The sequence below is a fragment of the Thalia democratica genome, chromosome 9 (genome assembly GCF_965202585.1).
Source record: "Thalia democratica chromosome 9, ktThaDemo2.hap1.1, whole genome shotgun sequence".
Lineage (NCBI taxonomy): Eukaryota > Metazoa > Chordata > Thaliacea > Salpida > Salpidae > Thalia > Thalia democratica.
In genome coordinates, this window is record NC_139173.1 from 13,989,837 (window position 1) to 14,012,210 (window position 22,374).

The window sequence follows — 22,374 nt, forward strand, 5'->3', positions numbered from 1 at the left end:
TAAGCTGCTTTAAAAAACCCTTTTAAGTGCACGCAACTGCAATATACACTAACTTAAAGTTCGCAAAATTACACTATTTTTTAATCGCAATTGGCTTTAAATACTGTTTCGCCACACTATTAGTCTTTTTTCCAAGTCTCTCCGAAGAAAAAAGCAGCAATTCTTGCAACTGCTTAAAACCTAAAACTTTTTGTTGTTGTTTTTTGCAAACATTCTCATAGAAGAATTAATTAAATAAGTTCACTTACTTATGCTCGTATTATTGTTTTTCTTGTTTTTGTTAAACTAAAGTTTCTATTTAAATTTTTAAATACTTTTTTTTTAAGTACTATGGTAATAATAGTAACAATACAAAATATATTTTTTAATCAGTTACGGAGACCTTTCTCGTGTACCAACTCAAGAAGATGTTGAAAAAGCTGCAAAGGAAGCAAATGCCCACGATTTCATTATGTCTTTTCCACAAGTAAACTTTGTTAAATATAATTAATTTTATTGGAATTCTTTTTATGACAAATCAAGAATCTCATTAGTACAAGTATTTGAGTAGATCAATAGTTTTAAACTTTTAATTGAATCCGAAAAGTTTTATAGTAACTCTGCTTATATTTATATCTTTTACCAAAAATACTTTGTTGATAAAAGTTAAAACAGGGTGATCAAAATCAAGAAACTCTGGTACTTTTAACTTAGTTACTACTATAGTTCATAAAGTTTCATCTACATTATCTTGTTCAAATAAATTATTACTTTTATAGACCTGAAGGGGGTTTTACATGATTTTAAAATATTTGTCGTCTTTTGTAGATCTTTATCTCAGTTACCTAATACTATCTACAAAAAAACAATATTCTAATAATTTTTGAGATTAAAGAGGTTAAATTTAATGCAGTTCAATAGGTTTTTTATATAAGGTGCAAACTAAAATGATTTAAAAAAAACTAGTTCATTAGGATGTATATATTAGTTTTCACAGAATCTTTCTTAACTATCCTTTGTATCTTTTAGGAGTTTTATAACTTCGATAATGCGCCCTTATACATTTAGCTTTTCTTTGTAATTTTTTACTTATATATGTTCTAAATAATTATACCTTTAAAACCAACTAATGTTCCAGCTAGTTTCGCCGTAGGTTCAGAAGGGCCGTAATATCATCTACGGCTTGATCAGTCGTAAGTTTTTCCTTACAAAGTTGCTTTTACGAAGTTCTCAAAGCTAAATGCGTTTTTAATCGTTGGGGTTGATAACAAAATTATACTATAGTTAATTAAACTTATTTTAATTCTTAAATTAAATTATTAAGAGTCTATTTTAAATAATGTTGAATTCGAAATGTAAAATGACATCTATAAAAAAGTTTATACATGGTTTGTGCGCATCAAACTTAATCTTTTGTTTTTGAAAAGTGGCAAAATGCCAGTTTTTGTCAGTACAAATGCTTGAAAGTTTCTGAATTTTTAAAAGAAGTTTGAGATTTTTTTTTGTTTTGAGTAGATTATTAAGATGTAATATTATTTCGAGATAAAAATTTAGTTTTTGTAGACAAAATATCAGTATTTGTCAGTACAAATGCTTGAAAACTTCTGAATGTCTAAAAGAATTTGAGAATAATTTTTATTCTGACGTTTGTAGATTTTCTAAAGATGTTAATTTATTTTTATGTAGCTCTTTAGTTTTTGAAGACAAAACAATTATTAGCAAAGAGGTGATAAGTGTATCAGTGTTGACTTAGTTAAAATTATATAAAAAATTATATAAAAAAATTTATATAAAATTATATAATGTTTAAATAACATAAAAAAGTATGAGTGAGCTAGCAATCTGAAAGTAAAGTGTTAAATATGTCTGTAGCAGTTACACAACAATTCAAGTTCCAAAAACTGAAAATTTTATGATATTTTTCAAGGACCTTATCTTTATTAGTAACTAAAAGTAAAGAACCCTGTTATTCAAAAAAATTTATTATTAGTAAGCTTCGCAACTTATTTAATAGGTTTTGTCATTTCATCTAATTATAAGACCAACTGGGCGTAGACCAACAAAGGTTAGGGATGATTTTCCCAAATTCTTTTTTATAAATGCCCCCTTGGCAGAAATTAAAAACAAATCTGTTATCCAACTTTAAAAAATGATTATTTAACAACTCAGCTGCCTTTGTAAAGCAAGCTATATTTGTTTAACAACAGGATAATTAAAAAAGGATAAAATAGCATGCCCCAAGGAGCATATATAACTTTCGCTGTTCAGAAGACAAGGATAATATACCGGTTAAAGTTTTAAGTGCTTTAAAACTGTTGTCTAGTAAAGGAAATTTAGTAAACAACCCAACGTGTGCAAATATTTTCAAGTTAAATAGATTTAAAACAACTAAAAGTTGTAGTATTCAATTAACTAAACTGGAATCTGTTTGTGTTATATTAAGAAAAGCTGTTTTATGTAAGCAAAAAGATTTTGATTATACTATTTCATAATACTTTATATTTTATAAGTCGTGCTATTGTCATAGAGATTTTAGATTTAGAGATAAGATTTTACATCAAAATTTTTTTAATAATCTCTTTGGTTAACACCTAAATACACTAAAAGTGCTAAAGAGTACAGTTAAACTACTTATTTGTCTAAGTTATCTTATACCAGTATTAATACACTTGCTGGTATAGTAACTATTGTGTTGGAAAATAATCATCGAAAAAAAAACTTTTAACATGGTCATATTTGTTAAAAATAAAACCTTCAAAATTTACTTTAAGTTGCTACTAGGTATTAAAACTATTTATTTTACATCAATACAAAGGCTTTAAAACTATCAAGGACTTCGAAAACTGAATAATAAGAGCTTAATACAGGTTACATGTCAAGTTTTAAAACAAAACCACAACATAATATTGAAGTTATTAAGTAACCGCACTTTTAAGTTAATTAAAACTTTTAATAACACACATTTCAAAAATGTTTTATAAATTTAATATGATTTTATATTGTAATTATAATAATTTTAACAGTAATTTTGTTCTAGCTCTTGGCTAATTATAAATTTGAATTGTACACCCGATTATTATGTCATTTTATATTCTATAAACTTTTAAATGTTTCGATTTAATGTGCTTTCACGTCAAATAATTGTTACTGAGATGTTTGTAATGAAAAGTCTTAGTCGAAAGATCTTTTAAATGAGTTGTTTATCATAAAATGTTTGTTGTAAATTTGTTTCAATAAAGCTATGCACCGGAATTAAGTTGCTTTAATTAAAAAATTGTTTAAACCAACTTTTTTGTCTTAAGTTTAAATTTAAAGTAAAAAAAAGAAAACTAAACTTATTGTTTGAAATCAAGGAACGAAATTAAAAATTTAGAATACCTGGATACAAGTAAAAAAATCTATGACAATTTTTAGATAACTTTTTGGATGCCCTTTTAAATATACAAGTTTAGAACTTGTTAGTTTCTTTAAAGTTTATGTCCGAGTTAACTTTGATAATATTATTTGTTTTCGATTTTTTTAGGGATATGATACTTTAGCTGGAGAAAAGGGAAGTCAGCTTTCTGGAGGTCAAAAGCAGAGAATTGCAATAGCTAGAGCTCTTATAAGAATGCCTAAGCTATTAATTTTAGATGAAGCTACTTCTGCACTCGACAACGAAAGTGAAAAGGTTGGTAGTATAGTGTATATATGTTTTATAAGTCTAACTTACTTACATAGTTGTATTTGTTTGTAAAACTTGCTGATTAATTAATTTATATTTTACTTTTTCACAACACAGATAGTGCAAGCTGCTTTAGATAAAGCCAGCATGAAACGGACATGTATTATGATAAGTCACCGGTTGTCTACAGTCCGAAATGCTGATATTATTTATGTTTTACAAGATGGAGAAATTGTTGAAAAAGGGACTCATTTGGAACTCATTGATAAAAATGCAGTCTATCACGGGTTTGTAGAATTATTATGTATTTAGCTATCGAGTTTTTTAGTAGGTGAATTGCACGTAAAGATACTTTGAGAAATTTAAACACAAAAAAAATGATTACATAGACTTTATATTTGCTTAGGTAAAAATAAATTATTGAACAAAAATAATATTAAATTGATAAAACAGTACTTAAAACTAATCAACTTCATACAAAATTCCATAGATGAAAAAAAAAGTTTTCCATTTACAGAATATCTAAATCTGCTCTAACAATAAATTGTTTAATGATAATAAGAGTAGGGCTGCCATAAACCCATAAAATTTGAGAACTTTCGAACTAAGACTGGAAAATCTTAAACTTCGAATAAAAGTCCTGGAAACCAGGAATTTCAAACAAAGTTTACATTTAAATAATAAATTTGTATAGATACGAAAAATCTATTATAAATTTCATTTAAGATGAATGGTACATTATGTAGGTAGTCTGGCTTTTTAGATTAGAATTGGACAGCTTTTGATAGTTTGACAAATAAGAATTTTAAACCATTTCAAACAACTGTCTCGATTTTTTACACAAAAACACTTCAAATCTTCACTTCTAGTTTATTAAAAATCAATTCTGCTAAAAAATATTTATATTTAGAGAAATATAATAAAGTAATTGTTAGTTTGGTTTAACAAGAGGTAAAATTCAAATATAATATAGATTTCGTTAAAATGTAAAAAAAAAAACTTTAATTCAAGGCTTATTAAAGTATACTTTAAATAATAGTAATATTTTAAAATTTAGAATCTAAGCAAACAAACTATCACTAAAAATATTTGAAGTTTACTTTAGTAAGGGTAACTATGAATAACTACTTTTAAACTAAAAATTCCCTAAAACAGAATTTGATAATGAAAACATTGCATGCATTTTATAATATTTTGTTTTACCTCTTGTTTAAATTAATTTTTGCTTCATTTTTCAATCCACCACTGTTCTGTAAAGTCTAGAATATTCTTTACTGATTTTCTAAATATTGTACTTAACATACATCGTCTTTTGTTTATATGTTTTTTTATTGTGAATAATTAGTATAAATTGGTAGTTTAGTTCATTATTTAATTATATTACTTTTCCAAATTTTTTTGCAAAACTATTCAATTTTGTAATTTATTTGCATATATCACATATTGCACCATACATATCATAATCTTTACAATCCAAGATTTGTTTTTTTTACTCTATCATACCTTTTTAATACTCCAAAAATTTCGACATTAATACAATTCAGCTGTTTTCACCAGTTCATATATTAGATTTTTAATAATAATTTCGATCTTCATATATTAATCTTGGTAAGTCTGTATTTTTACATTGTTCAAATTTATTTATTTTAAAAAATGACTTTTTAAATATGTTCTAATGAATTATTCGTTTTTGTATCTTCTTCACTTTTTTTTACTTAATTTTATTTTAAGTGGCATAACAGAATTTTTTCAATTTAAGTCACTTTTAAATCTTTTTTATTTTATACTAAAAATGGACATTTTATACTAAAAATACTTTTAAAATTCTGGAAAAAATTCAGAAAACATAAAAAAAAAATAAGTGTTAAATTAAAAGAAAGTGTTATTTTTTCTGGTATCCCTTTGAAAAATCAATGCGTAAAAATTTGGTCAAAATTCTTTAAAAACACTTAACCTAGATAATTAATTTGTAAGTTTCGGGCAGGTTTATATTACAACTACTTTTTTAGTTTGATCTGATTTGTTGTCGATCTATTGTTTAATAAATTAAGTTTAGCAATCAATGCAATTAAAAATTTAAAGCATAACAAGCTTAGAAAAGTATTGCGAAATTGTAATTGTTTCAATATTATTAAGAATAACGATAAACATGCTTTAAATCTACAGAAAGTTTTGTACAGAAAGTCACAGAACGTTAGAAACTAATATTTTATAGCTTTTTTTCTGCAAACAACTATCAAGCAAACAAATATCAAGACTCAATTTATTCCCTTTTTATAATCGTAGAACAACTGAATAATCACAATTACCTTACTAAGTGTACAAATAAATTGTCCAACAGACGGGTACAAATTTAAATGACAATTCAGAATATTACATAATGAAGTCATATTTACTTTCGATAAATACTTTGTTTAAGTTGTTTTGTAACAAAACCACTTACTACACTTTAGAATAACGTCTTAATAAAATTAGAACACTAACTATGGATTATATCTGTTAAATTTTACCTACAACGTCAAACACCTGTTTTATTTTTCAGCAAATGAAAAAATAATTATAGTTCTGTTAAATGTGTAACTTTTAATTTAGTTTTTTTTGATGAATGACTTTAAAATAAATGTAAATAATAAAAAACTTTTTACTTTTAAATATTTTTAGGATTGATTTACTTTTTTTTAAATAATCAAGTTCTTGCATAAATTTTGAACTTCTACTTCGTAAGATTGAATAATATGTTAAAAGGAGTTTACGAACTTGTTTTATAAAATAATCCGCTCTTAAAAATAAAACGATTCTCGGGATAAAATATTTAAAAGCTTGTTTTTTTATCAAGAGTTTTTTTATCAGTTGACTCATTTAAATAAACTAACGAATTTCGGAAAATTTATTTAACTTTTCTTTTTGGCTTGACAACATTTTTTAACTTGAACTAGTTTTTATCATGTTAAACAAATTTATTTTTTTTTTAAACTGGGTTTTTACAAAACAAATAGATTGTTTAACAACTTAAACAAACTTAACTATTTACAGGTTAGTCAACGCACAGCTAGCTGCAAATGTATAATATTTTGGAGCCAACTCAAATCGTTTCTTTCAAAAACTTGTGTAAAAATTATTAATGTAATTTAATTTGTCGTCATAATAAAAAAGTTAGCATGTTTGCAGTTTGTTCATTGCAGCATTTTCAAAACCGCTTTTCTTATATACGTGGCATATTATATAAGCCGCACCTTATTTTCCAGATGACTAAGTTTTTGGTATTTTTGGTTTAACGTGTTTCTATTATTTGTACTATCGTAGGTATAAGTTGTAGTAAGTTTTATTAATATAGTGAACTAAACTGTTTTAACTACGCAAGAAATACAACTTAATACTGAAACTTTGCACTTTACACTCAATAAAAAAAATACAGATATAACATAGTACAAATTCAACTAAATGAATAAAAGTGCTTAGAGTTAGTAAAATTAGAGTTAGTTTCGAAAAATACTGCTAATTATTTTGCATAAAAAGTTTCATAATTGACTAAACTACTGCTTAAACATTATCTTGTTCAAAGGCACGCAAATTTTCTGAATTCTACTTTTCAATTTATTCTTCCAATGGAGCTGTAAAATATTTTAACAAGAATTTTAATAACAATATTAAAGATTATTAATATAACAGCTAAATAATCCGTCTAAAAGTGGCTAATATTCACACAACTTCTGAATTAAACAAACTTGTTTTAATTTTTGACAAAATTTTTCAATTTTTTTTTATTATTAAATGCCTTATAGGCATTTTTGTTATTCTACAATATAATATATTTAAAGTGAATTGATAAGTTTTTAAACTCTAATAAGAAATTGATCATTTTTCTAGAACAAGACTACTTGGCTAAATTAGAAAAAAAAATAAGGGATTGAAGTTAACAACAAGATTTTTAGGAATTTAGTTTTTCTTTTAATTTTATAAATTAAAAACCCTGTATACCAATCATTACATTTTTAAGATTTTTCAATAAAATAAATTAATACTCCATTACTATTTAACTTAACAATTATTTAAAAATGGTAATAAATATAATGCACCCAAACTTTTTAATATGATTTTAGTGTGTACCAACTTTAATTTTTTTTATTTACCATCTTTAAGAAAAGGAACATAAAAGTCGAACTTTGATTATGATTTCATAATAGTTTTTTTTATTATTTATAGTTCTTAATAGATTATAAACTAATATTTTTTAAACTTCCACCTTCAGTAGCATCTTCATTCATAGCAACCATGTTAGTAACCATTTCACGGATTCCGTTCATTTCATTGGTAGTCATTTTTATGTTCGCATTCAATCTGTTGGCTTTTCCTTCGAATGACTTAATTGCCTAAATTTAATTTTTCAAATTATTTTACCCAAGTAATATACTGTATAAATCTTATTTAGATTGCAAAGTCCCATTTTAGGAAAGATCTTATAGGACATAACTAAATCAATTTATATAACAAAAACATTTAATGCGCGTATTTACAATATTAAAAATTGCATTTCTTCAGTTAATCTTATAGAGTACGAACGGAAAAATTTCGTTGTTTATTTAAATTGTAATGATATTAACATTTAATTTTCTTATTTTAAAGCGTGTGAATAAATACGGAATTTTCTGTAACAATAATATTAATGATATGCTTTCTCAAAACAATTATACCAATTCCCAAAACAACTCAAGGGAGTTAATTTCATTCCGACGCGTATATATCGGCGTTTTGTCTTTCAAATACGCGTTAAAGTTAGTTGCAAAGTTATTACGCGGTACGATCAAGTAACGTTTTACTTCAATTATTGAGAATCAAGAAAACGTCTACATAGCGGAGTTGATGTTAGTATTTATGTAACTTTACGATTGTTGATACTTTTTATAGATTTTATTTGTGTCGTGATTTAATAGTTTCTTTCTTCAGAACTAAGAATTATTATTGAAAATAAAGTAAATTGCATTTATTCAAAGTGTGTATTATTCATAACTTAGGAAATAGTTTTGTAACTTATACTGTTAGTATATTATTTACTTCTCGTAAGTATAGCAGTTAGTAAGTTACTGGAGACCACGTAGTTAAGACATAAACATCATTAAAATAACCCATTTGGTTAAAAAATTATGCCAAAAGTAGGAGTCAGCAAGTTAGGAATTATGAAATTTTTGCACTTACAGATAAGAAAATGTTTTATAAATACATTCATGTTTTGAAGTATTTTTTATTTAAACATTTCTGTATCTTAAATATCGAAATTTATAACTATTTCTTACATCAGCTAAGTTTTTGCTTTGGTCTGCACTAGAAGACTCAACTTTTTCTATAGTGTTTTTCATTGTAGAAATTTCGCCATTGATTCCGTCTAAATCGCTTTTTTGTACAACAGCTAAAATTTTATAAATTTAAGTTATTACTTCAAGGAAAATATTAAAGAAACTCGTACTTGTTAGGGCAGAATTAAGTGACGTAGCCAATTGAGCCATCTTAGCTTCATTTGACTTGTGTCCATCCTGAAAATTATCAACTTTTACACTTCTTATTTATTCTATGTGACGTAATTAATACTTCAATTCACAATGAATACACAACTATTTTATTCATTAGAATAAATATCACATCAAAAACGTTCACAAACCGCTTAACAAAAATTAGTTTAAATATCATACAAGTTAACTCATTTATAAACATAACAAGTACATACTTTAAAGAGGTATGTAAAAATCTGTAAAAAGTTATACTATTAATGTGAAGTTGTGTTATAAAAATTATAATAAAAACTTTTCATTATAAAAATGATGTTGCGATAAACTTTTCAAATGATATGTTATGAAAAATTTTTTGTTATAAGTTTAGAAAAAAAATTAACCATAAGATATCCAATGTTTTGTTTGATTTGCTCCAACTTGTCATTAAGTTTTTGTTCATTGGCAATACTAGCATCAGCAACAGCTTGTTTCGATTCATCTGCCAATTGTTTTGCAGCCTAAACAAAAACTTTTTTTTGCATTCACGTCAAAAAACTTATAAAACTTTAACTAATTTAGTATTAAACTTTAAGTAATTTAGTATTTTTGTGGTGCACAGATACTCAATAAAAAACCTTAAAATTAAAAATTTATATGTAAAATTGTTACATTTATTGGTTATGTAACATGGTTAAGATTGCATTAAATCTTATTCTAATATGATATTTTTTATCATAATAAAAGTGGCTTTTGTTTGAAACCATTATTTTTCATTTCATAAGCAGAACTAGTAAAACTTACCACAGCTTCTTCAAGAGCAGAAGAGATTTTTGTGGCTAGTTCAGTTTCTGCGGCATTAATCTATAAAATAAATTGATCTATAAATATATTAGCTAAAATTTAGTTCAAGTGTATATAAATCAATCGAAACTATCAAAATCAAACCACTACAAAACTGGAAAACAAAGCAAATTAGCACAAAAAATATAACTTTTAACTAATACAGATAGTTTTTAAATTATTTTCAAATAGCTTTATTGGCTCAATTATTTAGCTATTAATTTCTAAATAAAATAAATAGTTTCCCATAAGTTATAAAATTTTCATAAGCAATTATGTAGATTATCAAATCAAATAAATTATAATTAATACTACACCAATATACTAATTTACTTATTAACATTATATTAAGTAAACTATTTGTTTTTTTTTTTGTTTAAAAAACATGCAAATTTACTATATTTTAATGATATAACAATGTGTACTAAAATTCTTCAAAACTAAATATATACTTATACAGAATTTATTGAAGGGCAAAAAAATATTTAAACAAAATTTTATTTACACGCTGAGTAGTAGAGGCTGACTGTTCTGCTAAAGCGGAATGTGCTTGAGCAAGTTTGCTGTCAACAGCCGTTTTTACAGCCTTACTTTCTGATAGAAGGTTTTCCAGAGAACTTTTTAGTAATTCAATATCACTTACTGATCCAGATACCTACAAATTTCACTTTTAGTAAAAACTATGACTACATCTTTATAATCATGCATAAGAAGTAATATTTTTACTTTCATCACTTCAGTGTAATTTTAAGTTTTTGTGAAAAGTCTAAAATAGGGGTTGGCAACTTTTCTAGTCAGCGGGCAAAAAATTATCAGAAAAAATTGTGCGCACACCGGTCTTGTTAAAAAAGTCATGACGCGCTTTGAATTTTTTTTTACTATACTTTTACAGTTTCTATTTCAAAACTTTAATGAAATGGTCTTAAGGCCATAGGGGGGGTAAACAGTGTTTTTTACAAGTTGATCTTATTTTATAGAATTTTTTAAAGCTTTAAGATGCTTTTTATTGCTTAAAAAAATTCAAATTAATTTTTGAGATATGACCAGCCAAAGTCGGGCCGCATAATAGGTTTCCTATGGGAAGGGAAAACTAAAACAGCGGAAAAAGACTATTTTATTTAAAATCTATCTCCTCCTACATTTCTCAAGCAATCTTTTTCAAACTTTCAGTCTAATCTTTATACAATAACAAAAAAAACGTTACTTTGGAATTTAAAAAAAAATTGAAAAAAAACACTTTTAATTTTTTATATAATTTTTTTTTTTAATTATTAAAATTCATAAGTAACGTTTTTTTCTATTAATATAAGGAACATTTCCTGAAAATTTGAAGAAGATTGCTTAAAAAATGAAGGAGGAGATAGATTTTTAGTGAATTTTAAAATTTCCGAGAAAATTGACCCCGAAAAATTTGTGGTCCATTTACAGTATCTGAAACATTTTACAAAAAATTAAATATCTCATAAGTTAAATTGAATTGTATAAAAACTGGCTTGTAGTTTGTATTTAAAGCTTTCATATAAAAGCCAAAGTTATGTTTTGTAAAAATAAGTGTTGGACCCCTATGGCCTTAAATAAGCATTACTGTGTACTGAAAGTCTAATGTTGCATTTCTAACATTATTTAATATTAAAGTTATCAACTTTTTGTTTCACAAGCTTGTTCCAGCTTTAAAATACGTCACGAGCAAAATCCAGCAAGCGGGCTTAACGTTGCCCACCCCTAGTTTAAAAGAACACAATTTAGGTTGATTTCTATTGTAAATAGTTATACTCAAAATAAAATAATTATGTGAATTAGTCATTTAGCATTGCAATCATTGGTTTATCATTGACTACAACATTTATTTAAAATTCTTTGTTGTGTCAGTTTTTTGATTACAAACTGTCTGTATTATTTGACATGCAACAAAACCTTATTTTTATAATGCTCATCTAAAATAACATTGAATATTTAAGTTTATTAACTTAACTAGATTTATGTAAAACTCGAGATATCATTAGTTTAAATACTGAGTTCAACTCAGGCTGGTTTTTTAAATACTTAAGGCATTTTTAACACTTTTTTTTCAAGTCAGTTTTTCTTTTTTAGTTCACATCTTTTTTAGTAGAATCTCATCTCCTTTTTTTACTACTTTATAAGACTTTATTGCAGCCCCTAGTAAAACTTCACCTATAAGCACAAATATAATCTTAAAGCATATTACAACTATCTCATTAAAACTACTTCAGTTCAAAATACATCTAACTTTAAATAAGATTTTCTTTTAACTTGAAGTATTTATTCTAAGACTACTTTAAAACATTAAGATTCTTTTCTCAATACACTTATCTGCGTAAAAAAAAACGTGGAAAATTAATAATTAATACTTTTTGGCTAACTTGCTATTTCGACTAGATTAATATTCAGATATATTCTTTGATGAGCTTTTAAATTATTTGAAATAACACTTGACTATAAAAAACTTAAAATTCAATAGTACAGCTTATTAACTTTATTAACATTTCTTACATAAATATTTCTGGTTATAAATTTAATAAAATAAAAAAATGTTGTATTTTATGTAACAGAGTTTTAGTTTAGACAGAGTTTTAGTCATAGCTTTAATGAGTTGACCAATAATTAATTATAAAACTATTTAACTTTTTTGGAATATCGTTGTTAGTATTTTATAAGTTGTCATAAACATGCCTTTCCATAAAACAAACTATCATAAAAACAATTCTTTTAGATTAAAATTTCTAGAATATTGAGATATTTTGTATAGATATGTTTGAGTTCAAGGAATAAAATTGAACTCTGTTTAAAAAACTTAACTTGTTTTACGGTAGCAAAAAAGTTATAGTTAAAACTAAAGCAACAATTTGTGTTGTTATAGTATTAACCTTGTCCTGGGCAGAATTAGCTGACTGTTTAGCTTCAACCACATTCTTGTTTAAACCTTCTACATTTGTTTTGACGATTGCTAAACCAGATTTGACTTGGTTTATATTATCAGCCTCTACGTTCATCTTTAAAAAAGTAATAATAAAATAATATTACCATGACTTATTCATAACCCTAACTTAAGAAGCCTAAGTGTGTTCTGTTTGCATAATTTTTTCGAACATTTACTTAAATTAAATAACTATCTAAAATTTAGAACCTGAAAAAAGTATCTATTTACTTGGAACATAAAATTTTATAAATAAAAAAACCTCATACTTCAATCTTCAACTACTTTTACAGTTTACTACATATAACATTCTAACAGTACAAAAGTTTGATTTTAAGCATAAATAACAAAAAAATATGTTTTCAAGACTGTTCATAACGGGAACGGGTCAAAGTTGCACGAAGACAAAATTGCACGAGGTTACTTAATTCAACGAAGATACTTTTGCACGAAGACAATCTTGCACAAAGGGTCAATTATGCACGAGTTACATTTTTGCACGAAATTAAAATAAAACAGCAAAAAAATAAAAGAAAACAGAAAAAAACTATAAGATAAATTAATAAAAAAGAAAAAAAAAATTACTGACCGAGGGTAAGGGTTAGGGGTAACAAAGATATTAAAAGTAAAAATAAGTAATAAAAATTATTTAAAAACAAAAGGCTACCAACCGAGGGTTAGGGGTAACACTGATAGTATAATAAAGAACAAATAAATTAATAAAACTATATATATATATATAACTGACTGAAGGTAAAAAAATTAAAATCATAAAAAGATTTTTTTTGAAATTTAATACGTGCAAAAATGTCTGCTTGTGCAAAAAAGTCTTCGTGCGATTTTATCCCCTCGTGCGAAAGTGTCTTCGTGCAAATTTGTGTACTCGTGAAATTTTGTACGTTAGTGCAAATTTGACAGCTACCCGTATAAAACGGGACACGTTCAAAATCCACCCAGTCAAATTCGTGAACCGCTTAGCGATCGAGAATAGGGGTAATAGAGATAGTGAAAAATAGATAATTTTTTTCTAATATATGAATCAAATATAGGAAAAAAAATGGGTGGATTTTGAACCCGGGTGGATGTTGATAGTATACCGTTTAAAACAGCTTGTAGCATATCAAACTTTTTATAGATAAAAGGAAATGGTTGAAAATAAAATGAGAAAAATTTTCTAGTTTTTACCTAAAAACGAATAACTTCTCTATAAACTAACTAAAACTAAAATCAATTAAGTTTTTCATTTAGTATGTATATGATAAGTGAAAACCATTTAATTTATACAGGGTTGCCATAGGTCTTTCTAATACTTTCAAGACTTTCTTAAATATTTTACCATTAGATAAAAACTTGTCTTAAATAGTATAAAAATATTGAAAATATATAGTAATGTACGTTGAAATTATTTTATAAGAAAGAAAATTCTAATTGACACAAAAATGTTTTTATTGTAAGGAAAACTTTTTGTATTTAATTAAAATTTCCTTTTTTTAATAAAAAAATTATATAGTTATTTATATCTTATCGTTTACATTGTTTATAGTTTATCTAATAATTGCATTGACAATCAAAAAATCCGAGGAGGAATTAAAACTGTATAATTAAACTTGACTTGTTTTTCTCGTTTAAATAACAGCTAAAATAAAATTAAAACCTAAAAAAAACAGTTTTCATTTTTATTAGTCTTTCTTACTGTATTTTAAATGAACTTTTATATTATTATCTAGCTTCAGATAATTACTTAAGAAACTTAAATAATAATGTAAATATATCAAACAAATCATATATATAAACTAGATTGTACCAATCTAAAATTTATGCAAATACAAAAAACAATTGCTCTAAGAACACCAAAAAAGCACCACTCAAATAGTAATCATTTTTAAATTTCTAAATTTTCAATAAACTACGATTCTAAATACAACATGCAGATGATTTTTAAATTTAATAAGTAAAGAAAGATCTATACACAGAAGATCAAGTTTTTACTAACCAATATGTTTTAATGATTTATTAAACTATTAGTTACTAAGTTCTAAATTTTGAAAACAAGGTTAAACTCACAATATTAAACTGATAAAATAACTTTATTTGTTTTAGAATATAACTAGCAAATAGGGAAAAACTTTTTGTTTAATATCATAAATAAAGCGTTAAATAAAATTTTGATTTATTGCTTTTAAATTTCTTATAACTTGAATAATCATTAATTACCATTAAACAAAAATGACAAATGGAATTAATCGAAACATGAGGTTTTTATAAGAAACTCATTTCACTTGATATATACTTTAAAAATATAAAATTGTTAAATATAATTTATAAGTTTAGATATTCTTTCAAAAAAATACTTTTTGACCATTTTATGTGTTTCTGATTATATGCTAGAAAATGAAAACTCACTTGGAGCCTTGTAGATTGCAAGTCTTCTTTTAGTTGTCCGATAGTTGCAATTTCATTTTCAAAGCTAATTGAAGCTTGACTTTCTTTAATGGATGAAATTTCATCTTGCAAACTTCCAATCTTGGCTACTAATGCATTGTTGTTGAGTTCAAGCTTAACAAAATATACTATACTGTAATCTATTGTATAATGTAACTTTACAAAGGTTAAAATTATATGAAATAAAAACAGTTGTGATACTCGTTTACAAAAATTAAGCAAGTAAAACAATACGATAATAAATTAAACATATTTTCTATTTATTATCTTAAGCGAAATATTTTAAAAACTTATATGTTATGAATTTTTTATAACATTAATTTAGGTTGTTAAGTGCTATAGATTATAAGAAAGACATTCGCAGGGTTGCCACAGATCAAGCTGAAAAAAAATGTCTGACTTTTTAAAATGAAAGTTCTTAATTAAAACTTTCACAAAAATATATTACCCAAGACTTGATAAATAAAGACATTTTTAAATTTTAATTTATTCAAAAAATTCAAATAGGCCCTGAAAAAAAGATGATCTGCAAAAGCAATTATAAAATAACTTCACCAAAATGCAGTTTTTAGTGATGATAAACTTTCTTATTAAGAGTATGTTTTTATAAATTTCTCGAATTTTTTCCAAAAACCCCCTTTTTTTCTGACTTTTCCTGACGCTTGTCTTCTTTTTTTTTTTTAATTTCCTGATTTTGTGGAAACCCTGGATTAGTTAGCAAGGTTTTTTCAAATGGTTTTGTATACAATTACTGGTTTTCCATTTAATATTACTTAAGGCCATAGGGGGGGTAAACAATGTTTTTTACAAGTTGATCTGATTTTATTAAGATTTATTAAGATATGATTAAGCTTCAAGATGCTTTTTATCGTTTTAAAAAATTCGAATTATTTTTTGAGATATGACTAGTTGGGCCGCATAATAGGATCCCTATGGAAATGGAAAACTAAAACAACAAACAGATTATTTCATTTAAAATCTATCTCCTCCTACATTTTTCAAGCAATCTTCTTCAAACTTTCACATTCTAATCTTTATACAATAACAAAGTACGTAACTTTGGAATTAAAAAAAAAATTGTAAAAATATACTTTTTTTGAAAAAAAACACTTTTTTCTTTAATTTTTGTGATAAAATTTTTATTTTTATAAATTACTAAAATTCTAAAGTAACCTTTTTTATTATAAGGAAGGTTTCCTGAAAATTTGAAGAAGATTGCTTGAAAAATGAAGGAGGAGATAGATTTCTAGTCAATTTTAAAATTTCCAAGAAAATTGACCCCAAAAAAAAAGTCCATACGTTTATATTGGAAAATTTTTACAAAAAATTAAATACCTCAAAAGTTTAATGATATTTTTGAATTCTATAAAAACTGGCTTGTAGTTTGTACTTAAAGCTTTCATATAAAAGCCAAAGTTAATTTTTGTAAAAAAAAATATTGGACCCAATGTTGTATAATATATATTTAAGTACTTGTTTATTATTATTATATGTAATTAAGCATAACATGTATATAACTTATCATATATTTATACAACAGTAAAGTGTTGATGAAATACTAGTTTTATTTGTGAGGGTGTCATTGGTTGCTATGATAATTGACTTAAATTCAATTTATTAAAAAAATATTTTTTTAATTATTATAAGCTTATTACAGGGTTGCCACTATTGGAGTCAAAAAAGCTATTTTGAGTGACCAAAAACTGTTCTTGAGTCATCCTGAGTTTTTTTAATCCTATAAAAAGCATAAATTAATTTTTTCCAAGTTAATTAATCAACTTTTTAAAATCATTTAAATTAAGTTTCAGAACAAAGTTAATAATAAATATCAAAACTTGAACAACTAAATCTTATTCAAAATTTAGAAAAAAAACTGGGGTACAATTTTGAAAAATCTTAGATATATCCAGAACTTAGTAAAAAAAAACTGGCCTGAACAAACATGTGCTTTTTTTTTCAAACCAGCCTGAGTAACCGGACTATGTGGCTGTGAGTAAGTATGTGGTTTTATTTTTTTAGTAAATCACCTATTAAGTTTTAAATATTTTTACATGAATTAAAAACTATTTAGATTTGCCAAGTGGCTAAAAATTAAGATTAATTTACTTTTAACTATTAAATAAAAAATTTAAAACTTCAATTAAATACTGTAAATTTTATTGATATATTTACTACTAGGTTTAGTTGACTATAAGCTTACTTTTCTCCTTTAAATAAAACAAAATTTACAGAACACACACATTTTTGACCTTCAATTTATTTTTTTTAACTAAAACTGATCTTTTAGATAATTATATGAAGTTATGAAGCAAAAGCATGAAAGTTCTAAGCATGAAATAAACACTTTTTAACAGTTATTAATCACCACTTAGTTTTATGATTTTATCTTAAAGAAGTTTATCACAAATACCAAAGCTTAATTTAAAGTAAACATAATTGTATTTTACTAAACGAATTTTAAAACAAAAGTCTATACTAAAAACAATTAAAACATTTTTTTTACTTGTTCCATTATATGCTGGTATCCAACACCACATCCAACTCCAACAATTCCAAACAAAAGTATTACAAAAAATGAACTCACTCCAGATGACTTTACCTTTTATTAAGTTTGTTTATATAAAAATTTTATTTATTTCATTTTGTAAATGACTAATCAAAGCAAACTAACGTTTGAAGCTTCTACAACTTCCGATTTTTTTTGTTGTTTACCCATTTTAGTTATAAAATAAATTTGTTTCTAATATGATCTAAAATAAACTATACTTCTTTCAAATTACTTTTTGGCATCAACATATTACAAGATTTTATTAACAACCAACTAATATAGGCTTTATAATAAATTTATTCGAAAAGTTTTTGTTTCATCCACATTCTAGTTCACAGCTATTCTACACTCTGCCACATGTTAAAAATTCTAATGTGAATATATTATCTACACCTATTACAAAAATTTAAAACAACTAGGTATATTTTCAATATTTGAAACCTTTTATTTCCATATCTGTAAAACAAATGTTGCTTCTACTTAAAAATAGGGGTTTACTATCTATCTATACTTCACTAAATTTGTTAAAAAAAATTTTTTTTACATTGTAACTTTACAACACTTACACAATGTATCTTTTTTTACATTGTAACTTTGCAACAACTTTTTTCACAAGTCTAGCCTACCTCTAAACTTATGTAACTTATTCTAATGTTTATAATATAAACAATAAAACAAATCTAGCTTCCTATATTTAAATTATAAAAAAACTTTTATACTTATCAATATCTCTAAAACATGTAAAAAAAAAATATCAAGAAAAGTTTTGTATCATAATAAACTGTCATTTTTAAACATTTTCAATATTTATGATACAAATGATGCTTCTTTATTAATAATTTATATCAATTAAAATAAAGAGTATGTTATTTATGTTTATTTACTAATATAGGTTTACTTGTTTAAACTTAGATTTAAACACTATCTGCTATCAAAAGTTTTAGTTGAATTTGTTAGCTATACTTAAGTAAAAAAAAAATCATTTGAAACAGTCTATTTAAATGGATTAACGATTATAGTAAGAAACCTGTATATATTTTAAACAATGTAATAAGTCTTCTAATAACTAATTTTGTGCTTTTTTTTACAATTAGTTATAAATTAATTTTATAAATTTTTGCTAACAAGTTTGAAATAAAAAGATACATTAAAAATTTAGTAATACAACATAACACATTGTTATAATTCAAAAATAAGTTTTAAAACTGTCTATAAAACACAAACTACTTAATAAAACCATCGAAATACATTAATGAGCTGAAAATAACTTCTTTTTTTTAACTTTTATAATAAAACACCATCTTTTTTTTTAATATTGATAAACTTTACTTCAACTTTTTTTTAGCAAACAATACTTTTTAACAACAATAATATATCAAAAAGTAAAAACAACACTTAAAATTAAATAGTTTTATAATTTTAGTACCAATATAAATTGTTATTAAATCGATGATTTCGATAGCCACAACGTTTAACAACATCAAATTATTCAAAACATAGAAAGTGACTGACATAAAAACGGAAAAATAATGATGAAGCAAAATAGCAGCATTATGTTTTAAACCTTAATTGCAGCAAAGCCACGTATGATGACACTAAATTTATTTTTTGATCAACATTCAAAATTATCTTTCTTAAACAGACATACAAAATCTTACTTCTAAATCAAAGTCAACGTAAGTTTTCATTAACACAATATAAATTTGTATAGTTATTTATTTCATTTTTATATTTATAATATTTTCTTTTTGATAAAGAATAAGCTTTTTAAATATTAAAATAAAACATCGTTATTGGAAGTCTCAAAACACGAATAGTTCTTTGAAACTAGCTCTACTGACAAGCGAATTTTTAGAAGTATAAGTCATTAGTGATGTGACTCATCACCAGTATTAGCAACTTAGAGTAGTAAATAAAAAACAAGCAAAATTATACTCTATGTTTGTTTATTTTTTCAAAATATTGAGTCTGCGGCTTAACTGTTATTGTAGTTTCCATATGCACACATGCTTTTATATATTTTTTTTATTTAAGGTTTTGAATATGTCTTATTTACTTTAAAGTATTTTTGTAAATAAAAGTTTATTATTTAAACGACTTAATTAAAACACAATTGTTTATAGTTTAACTAACTTAAATAGCTTATGAAACAATTTTTGTATTTCAAAGAACTGTATGTTTAAACATTTTAACAAAAAACTACGTATATGTATTCCACTCATATACTTCAATTTAAACTAAGCTATTTAAATTGTTGTAAAAAAAATAAAAATTTTAAAAGGATAAAACATTAAACGCATACTGTTATGGTTCTCTAATACAAACATATGGAAGAATCGTTTATTTTATCGAGAATTATTCACATAAGTATGTTTAATCACTGGTTTTATTTATACTATTAGAATTTTTTATGTTTAAAAATAGAAACAAGTTACTATAAATAAAAAACAAATTAATTCATTAACCTAAAAAAAATTGTTAAGTTTCTGCCAAAATTTTATAAATATAAAACGTATAAAATGATATTTGAAAAATAAAACGTACGTCTTACTTAATAAAATAATAACGTTATTAAAAATAATTAAAAAAAGACTAAAAGAGACTCTAAACAATAACTCATAATATCAAAGTAGTTGTAAATGTAAGAATTTAGATTTCCAAAATGTAAACTTTTTTTTTCAAATTAAAAAAAAAGTACAAAAATTTTATCATGACGATTAATTCAAATAAAATCTCGTAAAAAAACACAAGTTAAATGTTATACTGAAATAATAAATCTAAAGAATAATATTTTAATTCTATATTTATATTTTTTATAAAATCATAGAACTAATCAAAAACGACTTGAACTAATGTAACTATAACCTTTGTTTTTTCTTTAAAAAAATTGTTATCAGTACTTTACTTACTATCTTCTCTTTAACAAGAACTGATAAGCAAAAATCAAGCGAGCAAGTTACGGTAATAGTTTTCAATAGTTTTAAATATGAGTTAAGTAACTCAAGTGGGAATCGTTGTGTTTACCGTTCCAAAGTAGACTGACTTTCTTTATAATTAGTTGGTTAGGTCAGAGATCGGCACTCTTTGATTAGGTTCTTAACACATTTACAGAAAAAAAAAGCTTATAGCATGCTACATAAAAATAGAAAGGCCCTTCTTGGTCCGTAATATTTTGAATTAAAAAGTTTTTTAATAAACAAAAAAGTAAATAGATATAGTGGTTGAAGATACTTAATCTCGTTAAGAAAAAAATTCTTTAGCAAACATCTAATTCTATTTATTCAAGTTCTGGTTACTTTTTCCTTGTTACTAACAGAGGGAAAGTAAACCTAAAGCTCAGACTGATTTGCATTTTTGCTGAGTCAGCAAAAAATAAAGATTTTTTTAATTTTTTTTACCCTTATCCCTAAGTTAGGTAAAGACTGAGGTGGGACCCTAACCCACCTCAGTCTTTACCTAAATATATTAAAAACTAATCAAAAAAACAAGGTTTTTTCAGATAAAAAAAAAATTTGCGGACTCATCAAATATGACACTGTGGGCTGAAAACGGGGATCAAGTGGCCATTGACATAAAACTGTCATAAGAAGCACTATAATACAATTTAAAGTTACACTTAGTGTTACAATAAGAATAATGTTTGTTTTTATTTAAAAAATAGTTTAAACTTTAATTTTTAATGAAACTTTAAAGAAAGAAAGTTAGAAAAAAAGAAAATAACAATTGGCTACCTCAAGAGAGTCCCATTTATTTCCATTTTAGTTTAAATATGAATGAATTTTCAATATCAAGCCGGGTGACTATACTCTAAATACAGTTTATTTTTAATTTAAGGCTGATCTTTGTATATCAAAGTTTGTATTATTAATAACGTTACATTTGTACTAGTTTATCAAAAGAAAAAAACCGTAAACAACTTGAACAAAAAAAACATTTATTCGTTGCAAAACAGTGCAAAAAACAAAATAATTTAGCCTGTGATTAAAAAAAAAGCACTTTAAATTTACTAGAAAGTATAAGTCAAACAGTAAGTTCTTAAAACTTCTTTGAAATTAAGTTTTTCAAATAACTAAAACACTCTATTCAGTAGCACAAAGCATATGTAACAACGTTTCCCATTCTGAAATACATGAAGAATTTTTTTCATTTAGCTGCAAACAACTTCGCGCAGTATGTCCGACTTCTTTACAATAAGTGCAATTCAGTCTGTCTGAAGTGTTGTTAACATCGTAGTCACTCTTGTCCCATAATCGATTTGAACAGTCTGTTAAATTTTCATACTGAGAAGTTTTCCTTAAAAAGTTCATTCTGTACTGTCTTAGAAACGTGTTGTTAGCTTCCAATCCACTTTTGGTGTAATTTAGCAAACCTCCACCGTTGTTTTGCTCAATTAGTTCAGCACTATGTGCAAGAACAGTATGCGCAAATGGAGTAAAGCGAATCCATTTAACCGACATGACCAGCATCATTGTTTTTTAAAATA

At 24.8% G+C, this 22,374-nt stretch overlaps 2 protein-coding genes across 3 annotated transcripts in view; one reads left to right on the forward strand and one right to left on the reverse strand.

Moving 5' to 3' along the window:
* Nucleotides 1-4,373, forward strand: part of LOC145844841 (ATP-dependent translocase ABCB1-like) — a 62,071-nt gene extending 57,698 nt beyond the window's left edge. The window contains exons 21-24 of the mRNA XM_082952260.1: nt 373-466; nt 3,503-3,649; nt 3,761-3,930; nt 4,370-4,373. Coding sequence (XP_082808386.1) covers nt 373-466; nt 3,503-3,649; nt 3,761-3,930; nt 4,370-4,373 — 415 coding nt within the window. The remainder of the gene's footprint in view (nt 1-372; nt 467-3,502; nt 3,650-3,760; nt 3,931-4,369) is intronic.
* Nucleotides 4,374-6,949: 2,576 nt separating this feature from the next.
* LOC145844162 (uncharacterized) lies at nt 6,950-18,105 on the reverse strand. Of its 2 annotated transcripts, XM_082951529.1 has the most exons (11): nt 18,015-18,105; nt 17,847-17,942; nt 15,305-15,457; nt 12,852-12,977; nt 10,472-10,621; nt 9,928-9,987; nt 9,528-9,644; nt 9,105-9,171; nt 8,935-9,047; nt 7,887-8,013; nt 6,950-7,254 (listed from the first exon to the last, which is right to left on the reverse strand). In XM_082951529.1, exons 1-11 carry the CDS (start codon nt 18,057-18,059, stop codon nt 7,238-7,240), a joined length of 1,071 nt encoding a protein of 356 aa, XP_082807655.1. In that variant the 5' UTR covers nt 18,060-18,105; the 3' UTR covers nt 6,950-7,237. The 2 variants fall into 2 exon arrangements, with proteins under 2 accessions (XP_082807655.1, XP_082807656.1); XM_082951530.1 differs by lacking the exon at nt 12,852-12,977.
* Between the last annotated feature and the right edge of the window lie 4,269 nt (nt 18,106-22,374).

Bases quoted from the DNA above. Each gene is read 5' to 3' on its own strand.
- LOC145844162 (XM_082951529.1), bottom strand. From the start codon at position 18,059: ATGGGTAAACAACAAAAAAAATCGGAAGTTGTAGAAGCTTCAAAC. The intron at 9,988-10,471 runs GTAAATAAAATT...TTTATTTTATAG, and splicing joins CAGCCTCTACTACTCAGCGT to ATTAATGCCGCAGAAACTGA. The intron at 9,172-9,527 runs GTTAATTTTTTT...GATAATTTTCAG, and splicing joins AAAACATTGGATATCTTATG to GATGGACACAAGTCAAATGA.